This window comes from Nerophis ophidion, linkage group LG10 (assembly GCF_033978795.1).
Source record: "Nerophis ophidion isolate RoL-2023_Sa linkage group LG10, RoL_Noph_v1.0, whole genome shotgun sequence".
NCBI classification, from domain to species: Eukaryota; Metazoa; Chordata; class Actinopteri; order Syngnathiformes; family Syngnathidae; genus Nerophis; species Nerophis ophidion.
This window is the reverse complement of record NC_084620.1, coordinates 4,636,262-4,650,007: the sequence shown is the minus strand read 5'-3', so window position 1 is coordinate 4,650,007 and position 13,746 is coordinate 4,636,262. Positions and strand designations below refer to the sequence as shown.

At 38.6% G+C, this 13,746-nt stretch overlaps 1 protein-coding gene across 1 annotated transcript in view; it reads right to left on the bottom strand.

Annotated features, from left to right (window-relative positions):
- mybpc1 (myosin binding protein C1) overlaps window positions 1-13,746 on the bottom strand; it is a 53,158-nt gene that overhangs the window by 6,039 nt on the left and 33,373 nt on the right. The window contains exons 23-25 of the mRNA XM_061912125.1: window positions 9,819-9,955; window positions 7,868-8,054; window positions 45-85 (exon numbers count right to left, since the gene is read on the bottom strand). Coding sequence (XP_061768109.1) covers window positions 66-85; window positions 7,868-8,054; window positions 9,819-9,955 — 344 coding nt within the window. The 3' untranslated portion in view covers window positions 45-65. The remainder of the gene's footprint in view (window positions 1-44; window positions 86-7,867; window positions 8,055-9,818; window positions 9,956-13,746) is intronic.

Below are 13,746 nucleotides of genomic sequence, written 5' to 3'. Positions count from 1 at the left end.
TGAATGACATAAGCTTCATATGCCAAATCCATATGAAAGCTTACCTTTTATGAGAACAAACATATTCATGATTCTTGATTGTGGACTGGGGGAGAGAGAAGAGAAGAGGGGTTAACAAAAAGTTTACGCGGGGTTATATGTGTGCACCAGGGAATATCGTTGAGTGATTACTGAACTCTTTAAATGAAGGAGTTAACTGGTAAAAAAAAAAAAAAAAAACGTCGTAACTTGTCAAAGTAGTAAGGATGGAAAAGATGATAGACCTTTGGAGGTTGTGGGAATGAACAAGTGACTAAGACACTTGTATTAACATTAGCTTGTTTAAATTGCTAATATTAACATGTTTCACTGTGAGAAAGTGAGTTAGCTTGTTGATCAGGGGTCCCATTCACACACTTGAATACGGTGTAGTAAGTACAATATTAGGGGTGGAACGGTTAAAGAAAAAATATTCTGAATCGTTCGGTTGACCTGACAACCTTGTGTTGTTTGAAATATGTTTTGTGTGTGTGTGTGTGTGTGTGTGTTACCAGGACTCGCTTCACATTTGAACCGACAAGGTACCAATTCCTGGTACCTGGGAATCGAGACTGGTAGTCGTCGGTACCAATTTTTTTGTATTTTGGAGTTTTTGCAGTTTTTCTTTGCCCAGATGTAGGTTTCGGATTAGGGGATGTTGTTGTGGTTTGTGCAGCCCTTTTCAATCAAAACCAATCAAAATTTGATTGATTGATTGAATGCTTTTGTGTGTGTTAGTAAATTTTATTTGTTTGCTATAAAAATATATTTTTAATGTAACATTTAATAGAATAGAATGGAATAGAAAGTACTTTATTGATCCCTGGGGGAAATTCTGCACCACAGTTCGCTCACAATAAACAATAATAATAATAATAATATATAACATATATTATACAGTATATATAATATATGAATAATATAAATATATTCTACATATATTCTACATTTAAGTGCAGTCAAGGAACATAAAAATGAGCTGATTATGATAACTATTCTGTCCAGTTGTTATATCTTGTTTTCTTATTACAGTTGAGTGGCATTAGACTGTACAACTCCTCTCTGGGACGGGGGACGGGGGGTATTAGGATGACAGGGGATGCAAAACATTAACAGTGCAAAACATTTTCATAACATGGTCACTACTGCCTACTTTGTCTTGTTATAGTCTTATTTTACTGTTATATTGTTATTCCCATTGTTTTTATTCTTTTTGTAATATTTCTCTATTTTGTTTCCATTTAAACCCCCATTATTTACTTTTTACTTTTTTCTTTAAATTGATCTCAACTCTGTACACTGCTGCTGGAATTTTAATTTTCCTGAAGGAACTCTCCTGAAGGAATCAATAAAGTACTATCTATCTATCTATCATTTGCAATGCAGTTGCACTTCCAAGACATTAGATGGCAGCACTGTATAGGCTATCTATGGTATATTGTCAAACTTGGCAGAAGCTTTTTCCAGGAAGCTCAATGTGTCATGTTGCGCCGTACAAAGTGTTTACACTGTACATATTCGGAAAATTGTTCATGCTAACAGCCTGTCAATGGCAAATTGAATGTACATAACCATCAAGCTAGCCGTTTATTTCACGTTTCCGGGATTTTCTACCAAGCATACTGGCTCCGTTGGTGTTGAAAATTGCAGCATTACTTAGCGGGAGTTTGGTTGAGTCCGCCTTGAGTGCTGCTTTAATGATTGTTTTTTTTGAGCCAGTGATAAATCTGCAGCCGGTCGTGTCGAGGCTGCAACCGAACGTGCCTAAAAAAGTACCGAACTAAGTACCCATCCCTACCCTCCCTACATCGTAGTGAACTTTTTTAAAGCATATTCTGCATGTTTTTTTTTACCCAAAGTTAGATGTTTTCAAGTGCTGTATTTGTCTTATTTTCTATTGTTATGTTTTGGCCAACAATGAAAGTATTTACCAAGCGAGATTTCAACTCTGGCTCTGCCCCGAATGCAGCTGAGATAGGCTCCAGCATCCTCCGTCACCCCAAAAGGGACAAGCGGTAGTAGATGGATGGATGGATTTCAACTCCTGCCTCATCAATAACACATCTCCAAATCGTTAAGACTTTGACGCGACAGATGTCAAAAGTCATATCAGAGGGACAAATGTCGCATTTTATTCGATGCTAACAAGACTGCTCTCAGCTGTTATCTGTCCAGGAAAAGTGGAGATGAACTATTGTTTCAAGATGCACTTCATCTTTGACATCAGTAATATAGATTTGGTGTAAGCGATGTGGAATGGCAATGCATGGCATGCAATGCTAACACATTGAATGCTAACAACACGAGCAAATATCCTAGCTGCGACTGTCAAGTTGACAAAGTTTATGCAGAACTTATTGCGATGGTTTCAGCACATGGAAACCCAGTTCTAACTTAGAGGAATTACCCAAAATGTGATGAAGTATTTTCACGTCGGGGCCGTGTTGTAGTGGCCGGGTGATTACCATGGCAATGAGGTTTGGAGGATCCGAGTACTGTAGTCAACAGTAGTATATTGGGTGAAACGAGTGTAAAATGACTATATGACTGTTATTTAATTTTTAAAGAGCTCTTATGTTTTTTTTTAAAACACTGTTTTTAGGTGGTTGCAAACTTTTATGCTCTTTTTTTTGTGGTGTTCAGTTTTTATGCTCTATGGCAGGGGTGCCCACACTTTTTCTGCAGGCGAGCTACTTTTCAATTGACCAACTCGAGGGGATCTACCTCATTTATATATATCATTTATATTTATTTATTTATGAAAGAGACATTTTTGTAAACAAGTTAAATGTGTTTAATGATAATACAAGCATGTGTAACACATATAGATGTCTTTCTTTCACGAAGACAAGAATATAAGTTGGTGTATTACCTGATTCTGATGACTTGCATTGATTGGAATCAGACAGTAATGATGATAACACCCACATTTTCAAATGGAGGAGAAAAAAAGTTGTCCTTCCTATACAATACCACATGAAAGTGGTTGGTTTTTGGCATCTTATTCATCCAGCTTCCATACACTTTACAAGAAAAACATTGGCGGCAAATTCCGTAGCTTGCTTGATTGACATTCACGGCACCCGAGGGTCTTGTGAGATGACGCTGGCTGCTGCCAGTTCATTATTATGAAAAAATGACAGAGAGGAAGGCGAGAAACACTTTTTATTTCAACAGACTTTCGCGCCGTCCCTTCCGTCAAAACTCTAAAGGCCGAATGCACATTTCCTATCTTCACAATAAAAGCCCTGCTTCATGCTGCCTGCGCTAACAAAATAAGAGTCTCGGAAAGCTGGCGTGCACAAGTGATGTGCACGCCAGCTTTCTGAGGGATCACTTGTGCACGCCAGTTTTCCGAGACTCTGTATTTAGTTAGCGCAGGCAGCATGAAGCAGGGCTTTTATTGTGAAGATAGGAAATGTGCAGTCGGCCTTTAGAGTTTTGACGGAAGGTACGGCGCGAGAGTCTGTTGAAATAAAAAGTGTTTCTCGCCTTCCTCTCGGTCATATTTTAATAACAATGATCTTGCAGCAGCCAGCGTCATCTCACAAGATCCTCCGGTACCGTGAATGTCATTTAAGTGACGTCTTGGTGAAGATTGATGATCACTAATTTTTAGGTCTATTTTTTTTAAAAGCCTGACTCGAGATCGACTGGTAGCTCGCGATCGACGTAATGGGCACCCCTGTTCTATGGCATTGATTGATTGATCGATACTTTTATTAGTAGATTGCACAGTACAGTACATATTCCGTACAATTGACCACTAAATGGTAACACCCGAATAAGTTATTCAACTTGTTTAAGTCGGGTTCCACGTTAATCAATTCATGGTACAAATATATACTATCAGCATAATACAGTCATCACACAGGTTAATCATCATAGTATATACATTGAATTATTTACATTATTTACAATCCGGGGGGTGGGATGAGGAGCTTTGGTTGATATCAGTACTTCGGTGATCAAAAAATTGCATCAACAGAGAAATGGACTTTGAAACAGTTTAGGTCTTATTTAGTAGGATATGTACAGCCAGCAGAGAACATAGTGAGTTCAGATAGCATAAGAGCAAGTAAATACATTAAAAGTAGATTTGATTATTTACATAAGGTTATTTATAATCCGGGGAGATGGGATGTGAATGGAGGAGGGTATTAGTAAAGGGTTGAAGTTGCCTGGAAGTGTTGTTTTAGAGCGGTTTTGAAGGAATATAGATGAACTTACTTTTATACCTGTTGGGAGTGCATTCCACATTGATGTGGCATAGAAAGAGAATGAGTTAAAACCTTTGTTAGATCGGAATCTGGGTTTAACGTCGTTTGTGGAGCTCCCCCTGGTGTTGTGGTTATGGCGGTCATTTGACATGTACTTCGGTATCAGGGAGGTGTAGCGGATTTTATAGACTAGGCTCAGTGCAAGTTGTTTTACTCTGTCCTCCACCCTGAGCCAGCCCACTTTGGAGAAGTGGGTTGGAGGTGTGATCTGGGGTGGAGGTCTAAAAATAACCGGACTAACTTGTTCTGGGATGTTTGGAGTCGAGATTTGAGGGTTTTGGAGGTGCTGGGATACCAGGAGGTGCAAGCGGAATGGAAAAAGGGTTGAATGGGAGTTCCCACAAGAATCTTCAAGGTGCTTTTGTCGACCAGAGAGGAGATTCTGTAGAGGAATCTCGTTCTTTTGTTGACCTTTTTGATTACGTTGGTTACCATTTTATCACAGGAAAGATTAGCCTCTAGAATGGAACCTAGGTAGGTGATCTCATCTTTCCTGGTGATAACAATGTCACCCACTTTATATATATTATTAGTACTTCCTGGAATTGTGTTTAAAATTGTCAGGCTTGGAAGCAAATAACCAGGATAAACGGGGGACGACTGTAATCAGTCTGGATGACATCTTCATTTCTAACTAAGTTAATGATCACTTGACAGCTACTAATACTAAAGTTCAGGCACCAAAAATTAACTGATGTATCCTTGTGTGCGATCACTCTTACATTAACAGGGGACCTATAATGAATTTAGTCTTTTCTAAATGATAAATGGTTAAAAAGTAGGATGGTTGGAGAAGCTCCTGCAGAGTCTGAATCGATCAGCGAGTGTGAAGGTGTACTTAATGTTGTGACCGGGTGAATCTATATAATGTTTATAAAATATATATTTTTAAGAGTGTCTGGTATAAAAAATAGCGTTGACGACTCCCAGGTATATATTCAAAAGGTGTGCATTGAAGAAAAAAAAAATTATGATACTTATAAAAGTGATTGTAACAAAATGTGCACACAATTTACACCAAAGAATATTCAATACATGTTATTATCTAGACCAGGCGTTCTCAACCTTTTTCATCTCAGTGCCCAATTTTTCTACTTTCCACTCAAATATTAACACTGAATTAATAGACCTACTATTTATTTTAATTCAATAATTATATCCAACCTACTTACAGTTTACAAACTTGTCAAACGATATGAAAGCATGCGTTAATCACAAAAATTATAATTTCTTTAACACATAAACCTTAGGCTGAGGTCAAATATAATGCATAAAAAGGGACTCATAAATAACTGACGAAAAGTACATTTTCATACAATTATGTAGTGCTAAAATAAACAAAATTGATAATTAGGGTCCGCAGGCCCATTGCTGTCAACAAAATTAAAGTGCGCATGAAAATACAGGTTGTTTTTTTTCTTTAGTTATAATTTTTGTGCTGAAAAAACTTGTATGATTTTAGCTGCAGACTTTTGGTTTGATATAATCATTAGTGCCATAAGTGGTGGAAAGATAAGCAGAAGAAAGTGGATGGATGGATAATTTTTGCGCTGAAAAAACTCTGACTTTAGATGCAGACTTCTTTGTTTGTTATAATCATTACTGCCACAAGTGGTGGAAAAGTGTACTACAACTGAGTGCCATTGCAGCCAATATGGACCGCAGATGAGAAAAATATGTTTTGGTGTTCCTTTGGAGGCTCTCACGGCCCAACAAAGGCCACAGATTTAGTGTATCAATAAATGTAAGGATTTTTTAATTTACAACAAATTTCGGAGACTTAGGAGCCATTTTCAAGTTTTATTTATTAGATATTTTTGTAAGAACAATAACTGATTTTCAGAATATATGGTATTCTAGGGGCGTTAAAAAACAACAACAATGTACACCAAAGCGAAAATATTTTCACTAAACCGTTAAAAAGGGCCAAACCATGGATTTTGTGAACCGTTCCACCCCTAGTATGTATGGGTCAGAAGTAAAGATTACAAAAATGGATATTAATGTACTACTGACAATCACTTTGACAAAGAAGAGCAGATACAGTACTTACATGTCCTTACACGCCAGCCCTTTTGCATTTTCCACAACCCTCATGACAAACACTGGCACCACATTTGAAGTTGCCCCCAAAACTACCGTATTTTTCGGACTATAAGTCGCAGTTTTTTTCATAGTTTGGCGGGGGGTGCGATTTATACTCAGGAGCGACTTATGTGTGAAATTATTAACACATTACCGTAAAATATCAAATAATATTATTTATCTCCTTCACATAAGAGACTAGACGTATAAGATTTCATGGGATTTAGCGATTAGGAGTGACAGATTGTTTGGTAAACATATAGCATGTTCTATATGTTATAGTTATTTAAATGACTCTTACTATAATATGTTATGTTAACATACCAGGCACCTTCACAGTTGGTTATGTATGCGTCATATAACGTACACTTATTCAGCCTGTTGTTCACTATTCTTTATTTATTTTAAATTGCCTTTCAAATGTATATTCTTGGTGTTGGGTTTTATCAAATCAATTTCTTCAAAAAATGCGACTTATACTCCAGTGCGACTTATATATGTTTTCTTCCTTCTTTATTATGCATTTTCGGCAGGTGCGACTTATACTCCAGAGCGACTTATACTTCGAAAAAAAACGGTATATATATTCCCTTCCATAAATGAGTGGCTCTCAAACCTTTTTCACCGAGTACCACCTCAGAAAACACTTTGCTCTACAAGTACCACCATAATAACCAACATTAAAATACAGTAGTGTAGTAGGCCTAAGGATTAAATAAAATCAAGGCAGAGGTTTTATTTATATAGTACCGTATTTTTCGGAGTATAAGATGCTCCGGTGAATAAGTCGCACCTGCCGAAAATGCATAATAAAGAAGGAAAAAAACATATATAAGTCGCACTGGAGTATAAGTCGCATTTTTGGGGGAAATTTATTTGATAAAACTCAACACCAAGAATAGATATTTGAAAGGCAATTTAAAATAAATAAAGAATAGTGAACAACAGGCTGAATAAGTGTACGTTATATGACGCATAAATAACCAACTGAGAAGGTGCCTGGTATGTTAACGTAACATATTATGTTAAGAGCCTTTCAAATAACTATAACATATAGAACATGTTATACGTTTACCAATCTGTCACTCCTAATCGCTAAATCCCATGAAATCTTATACGTCTAGTCTCTTACGTGAATGAGCTAAATAATATTTTTTGATATTTTACGGTAATGTGTTAATAATTTCACACATAAGTCGCTCCTGAGTATAAGTCGCACCCTCGGCCCAACTATGTAAAAAACTGTGACTTATATTCCGAAAAATACGGTATATTGAATATTTACACACAGTTTGAACAGTAACACTGTGTTTGAATATTGAATGAAGTGATTTTTGAGCACACGTGGTAACACAGTTTGAGAATCACTGCCATCAATTATTACTCACATTGTATGTTCTGACTTACATGAGGAGTTAAGTAAAACTAAAACCACAAATGAGGTGCCAGACTACTACAGTCGCCTCATCCGGGTGTCCACTGACCTTTGACCTCCAGCTTACACTCCACCGTGGCCTCTCCCAAGTCGTTGATGGCCTTGCATGTGTACATGCCGCCATCGTAAGGGCTGGGCTTTCTGATCTCCAGAGTGCACACCCCTTGGTTGCTGAACATGCGGTAGCGCGGGTCGTCGTTGATGGTGATCTTGTTCTTCATCCAGCTCACTTTGGGCTGCAGGCGGACACGCGAAACATCAGCAACATTTCGAACAACTACTGGAACCACTTAGGTCTGAGGGGTTCAACAGGGGCTTGCTCGATGTTTGCTTGTCTCGACTTTTTGAAAAAAAAATATATACTTTTTTATATTCCCCACGCGATTCTGCACAAATGTGAAAGTCTTTAGATACTTTGATCTAACACACTGTGGTGTAGTTTAGAAATGGCAGCGACACGGCCGAACCATTCAGCTTTGAAATAAAAAACATGAATAACAAATTTACGTCATTATATTCATGTTAGATACAGTGGGGCAAAAAAGTATTTAGTCAGCCAGCGATTGTGCAAGTTCTCCCACTTAAAATGATGACAGAGGTCTGTAATTTTCATCATAGGTACACTTCAACTGTGAGAGACAGAATGTGAAAAAAAATCTAGGAATTCACATCGGAGGAATTTTAAAGAATTTATTTGTAAATTGTGGTGGAAAATAAGTATTTGGTCAACCATTCAAAGCTCTCACTGATGGAAGGAGGTTTTGGCTCAAAATCTCACGATACATGGCCCCATTCATTCTTTCCTTAACACGGATCAATCGTCCTGTCCCCTTAGCAGAAAAACAGCCCCAAAGCATGATGTTTCCACCCCCATGCTTCACAGTAGGTATGGTGTTCTTGGGATGCAACTCAGTATTCTTCTTCCTCCAAACACGACAATTTGAGTTTATTCCAAAATGGATACATGGATGATACAGCAGAGGATTGGGAGAATGTCATGTGGTCAGATGAAACCAAAATAGAACTTTTTGATATAAACTCAACTTGTTATATATATATATATATATATATGAGGGGTTTGGGGAAAAATCGACTCGAATACGAATCAAATCGTTTACGTTGTGCGATTCAGAATCGATTCTCATTTTTAAAGAATCGATTTTTTTAATTTTTTTTTTTAAATCTTTTTTTTTTTTTTAATCAATCCAACAAACCACTACACAGCAATACCATAACAATGCAATCCAATTCCAAAACCAAACTTGACCCAGCAACACTCAGAACCGCAACAAACAGAGCGATTGAGAGGAGACACAAACACGACACAGAACAAACCAAAAGCAATGAAACAAAAATGAATATTATCAACAACAGTATCAATATAAATTATAATTTCAGCATAGCAGTGATTAAAAATCCCTCACTGACATTATCATTATACATTTATAAAAATAATAAAAAAGAACAATAGTGTCACAGTGGCTTACACTTGCATCGCATCTCATAAGCTTGACAACACACTGTGTCCAATGTTTTCACAAAGATAAAATAAGTCATATTTTTGCTTCGTTTAATAGTTAAAAGAAATTTACATTATTGCAATCAGTTGATAAAACATTGTCCTTTACAATTATAAAAGCTTATTTTTTTTTAAATCTACTACTCTGCTAACATGTCAGCAGACTGGGGTAGATCCTGCTGAAATCCTACGTATTGAATGAATACAGAATCGCGTTGAATCGAAAAAATCTATATATTATCGAACAGCCACCCCAAGAATCAATATTGAATTAAATCGTGGGACACCCAAAGATTCTTAGCCCTAATATGTATATACATATATTTATATATATATATATATATATATATATATATATACATATATATATATATATATATATATATATATATATATATATATATATATACACAATAAGCATTTCTTGAAGACTTCTGACTTAGTTTCATCTTTGGTGGTTTACATGGGGTCAACCGCCTACCTTGGGGTGAGCGCGCACGCTGCAGTTGAGAGTGGTGTTGTAGCCGGCGACGGCTAACGTGGTGATCAGCGGCTGTGTGAACAGGGGCGCTTGGTTGAAGTCGTGGTTGTTGTACTCTGGAATTTTAATCTGCATGCCTGTGGGAGAGGGAGAGGGACAAAGGTGAGTGGGCTTGTGCATGATACTGAGGGATGTCATGTGGGGAAATGCGTCTGTGATGATTTGATGAGCATAAACACTCGATGCGGTTGTTTTGGGCCACAACGACCCGGGGTGGCCACAGGATTATAGTGATTAGGGTCACTTTAGCAGCTGGTCTTAAACGTGGTTATCATGCTCTGCAGGTGTCTGCTTGTTCTATTTTAATGGACTGAATGGACACAATTATACAAACCCCAAAACCAGTGAAGTTGGCACATTTTGTAATTCCTAAATAAAAACAGAATACAAGGATTTGCTAATCCTTTTCAACTTATACCCATTTGAATAGACTGCAAAGACATGATATTTCATGTTTGGACTGAGAAACTAATTTATTTATTTTTTGCAAATAACCCTCCATCCATCCATCCATTTTCAATCAATCAATCAATGTTTACTTATATAGCCCTAAATCACTAGTGTCTCAAAGGGCTGCACAAACCACCACGACATCCTCGGTAGGCCCACATAAGGGCAAGGAAAACTCACACCCAGTGGGACATCGGTGACAATAATGACCCAGTGGGACGTCAGTGACAATGATGACTATGAGAACCTTAGAGAGGAGGAAAGCAATGGATGTCGAGCGGGTCTAACATGATACTGTGAAAGTTCAATCCACAATGGATCCAACACAGTCGCGAGAGTCCAGTCCAAAGCGGATCCAACACAGCAGCGAGAGTCCCGTTCACAGCGGAACCAGCAGGAAACCATCCCAAGCGGAGGCGGATCAGCATCGCATCTCCACAAGGGAGAGTGGGACATAGAAGAAAAAGAAAAGAAACGGCAGATCAACTGGTCTAAAAAGGGAGTCTATTTAAAGGCTAGAGTATACAAATGAGTTTTAAGGTGAGACTTAAATGCTTCTACTGAGGTGGCATCTCGAACTGTTACCGGGAGGGCATTCCAGAGTACTGGAGCCCGAACGGAAAACGCTCTATAGCCCGCAGACTTTTTTTGGGCTTTGGGAATCACTAACAAGCCGGAGTCCTTTGAACGCAGATTTCTTGCCGGGACATATGGTACAATACAATCGGCAGTAGTCGAGGCGAGACGTAACAAACGCATGGATAATGATCTCAGCGTCTTTAGTGGACAGAATGGAGCGAATTTTAGCGATATTACGGAGATGAAAGAAGGCCGTTTTAGTAACGCTTTTAATGTGTGCCTCAAAGGAGAGAGTTGGATCGAAGATAATACCCAGATTCTTTACCGTGTCGCCTTGTTTAATTGTTTGGTTGTCAAATGTTAGAGTTGTATTATTAAATAGAGTTCGGTGTCTAGCAGGACCGATAATCAGCATTTCCGTTTTTTTGGCGTTGAGTTGCAAAAAGTTAGCGGACATCCATTGTTTAATTTCATTAAGACACATTTTCTACCGCCTATTCACTTTTGGGGTCGCGGGGGGCGCTGGCGCCTATCTCAGCTACAATCGGGCGGAAGGCGGCGTACACCCTGGACAAGTCGCCACTTCATCGCAGGGCCAACACAGATAGACAGACAACATTCACACTCACATTCACACACTAGGACCAATTTTAGTGTTGCCAATCAACCTATCCCCAGGTGCATGTCATTGGAAGTGGGAGGAAGCCGGAGTACCCGGAGGGAACCCACGCATTCACGGGGAGGACATGCAAACTCCACAGTCCCAGGAATGCAGGACCTTTGTATTGTGAGGCAGACGCACTAACCCCTCTGCCACCGTGAAGCCCATTGCAAATAACCATTTACTTCAAGTCTAATGGCAGCAACACATCGCAAAAAAGTTTGTACAGGGGCATTTTTACCACTGTGTTACATGGCCTTTCCTTTTAACAACACTCAGTAAACATTTGGGAACTGAGGAGATCCATTTTTGAAGATTTTCAGGTGGAATTCTTTCCCATGTAAAGCTTAAGTTGTTCAACCTTGTGGTATTTTACGCTTCATATTGCATCACACATTTTCAATGGGAGACAGGTCTGGACTACAGGCAGGCCAGTCTAGTACCCACACTCTTTTACTATGAAGCTGTGCTGTTGTAACACGTGGCTTGGCATTGTCTTGCTGAAATAAGCATATGTTGTTCCAAGACCTGTGTGTACCTTTCAGCATTAATGGTGCCTTCACAGATGTGTAAGTTATCCATCCCTTGGGCACTAATACACCCCCATACCATCAAAGATGCTGGCTTTTCAACTTTGCGCCTATAACAATCCGGATGGTCCTTTTCCTCTTTGTTCCGGAGGACACGACGTTCACAGTTTCAAAAAACTATTTTTCCAAAATCACTTTTCCACTTTGCATCAGTCCATCTTAGATGAGCTCGGGCCCAGCGAAGCTGGCAGGGTTTATGCGTGTTGTTGATGAATGGCTTTGGCTTTGCATAGTGGAGTTTTAACTTGTACTTACGGATGTAGTGACAAACACTAGTTACTGACAGTGTTGTTTTGAAGTGTTTCTGAGCCCATGTGGTGATATCTTTTACACACTTGCAATAGCTCATTGAGAAATCTTGTTCTTAAACTGTGCGACATTTTGCTCAAGCATTTGTTGACAAAGTGGTGACCCTCGGCCCATCCTTGTTTGTGAATGCCTGAGCGTTTTATGGAAGCTGTTTTTTTACCCAATCGTCGCATCCACCTGTTCCCAATTAGCCTGTTCACCTGTTTTGATGTTCCAAATAAGTGTTTGATAAGCATTCTTCAACTTTCTCAGTCTTTTTTGCCACTTGTGCCAGCTTTTTGGAAACATGTTGCAGGCATCAAATTCCAAATGAGCTAACATTTGCAAAAAATAACAAAGTTTTCCAGTTCGAACGTTAAACATCTTGTCTTTGTCGTTTATTCAAATGAATATAAATAATAAATGATAAATGGGTTGTACTTGTATAGCGCTTTTCTACCTTCAAGGTACTCAAAGCGCTTTGACACTACTTCCACATTTAGGTTGAAAAGGATTTGCAAATCATTGTATTTTGTTTTTAATTACGATTTACACAACGTGCCAACTTCACTGGTTTTGGTGTTTGTACTTTGTCTCTGCTAGAATTCTACTCTGCAGTGACTCAACATTACCTTTATAATAGTTTTGGTTCGATTGAGTGATATTACAGCTGCGTCCATTCAAAAGCACATAGAGATAATTATTAATTTGGCATCGCTTTAAATGGTGTCATCTTGACAGATTCATGGCAGTATTTATAAAACGACCTTCCTATTTAAGAGTAACGTATTTCCTTAAATTTCTGCCGGGGCGCTAATTAATTTAAATCCTCTTCTCACTCCTGCGCTTTACCAAAGGCATGCGGTAAAAGTAAGCATGCGCTAATCATTTCAAAACCTCTTCTCACTCCGGCACTTACCAAAGGTATACAGCAAAAATGTGAGTGTGATGTAAGCTTGGACCTTAAATCCTACTGAATAGCTCTTAATTTTCTCCCCTTTATGCGATTTCAAATGACTGGTATTGAAATCAGCCTCCTCCATTTTGAAAATGATGACAGGGGAAGTGTCACTCGTGACGTCACGAGTTTGACCAGGCGGTAATACTAAACATGCGCGAAGTATTTTGCTAAGCGAGTTTGACCCGGCAGTAATTCAAGGCAGGCGCAAACTCTATGCCCTGCGGCAATTCAAGGAAATACGATATATTGTAACCAGAACTTTTCCTTAAAGGTATAAGGCAGGGGCGCTCAAACTTTTTCTGCAGGCGAGCTACTTTTCAATTGACCAAGTCGAGGAGA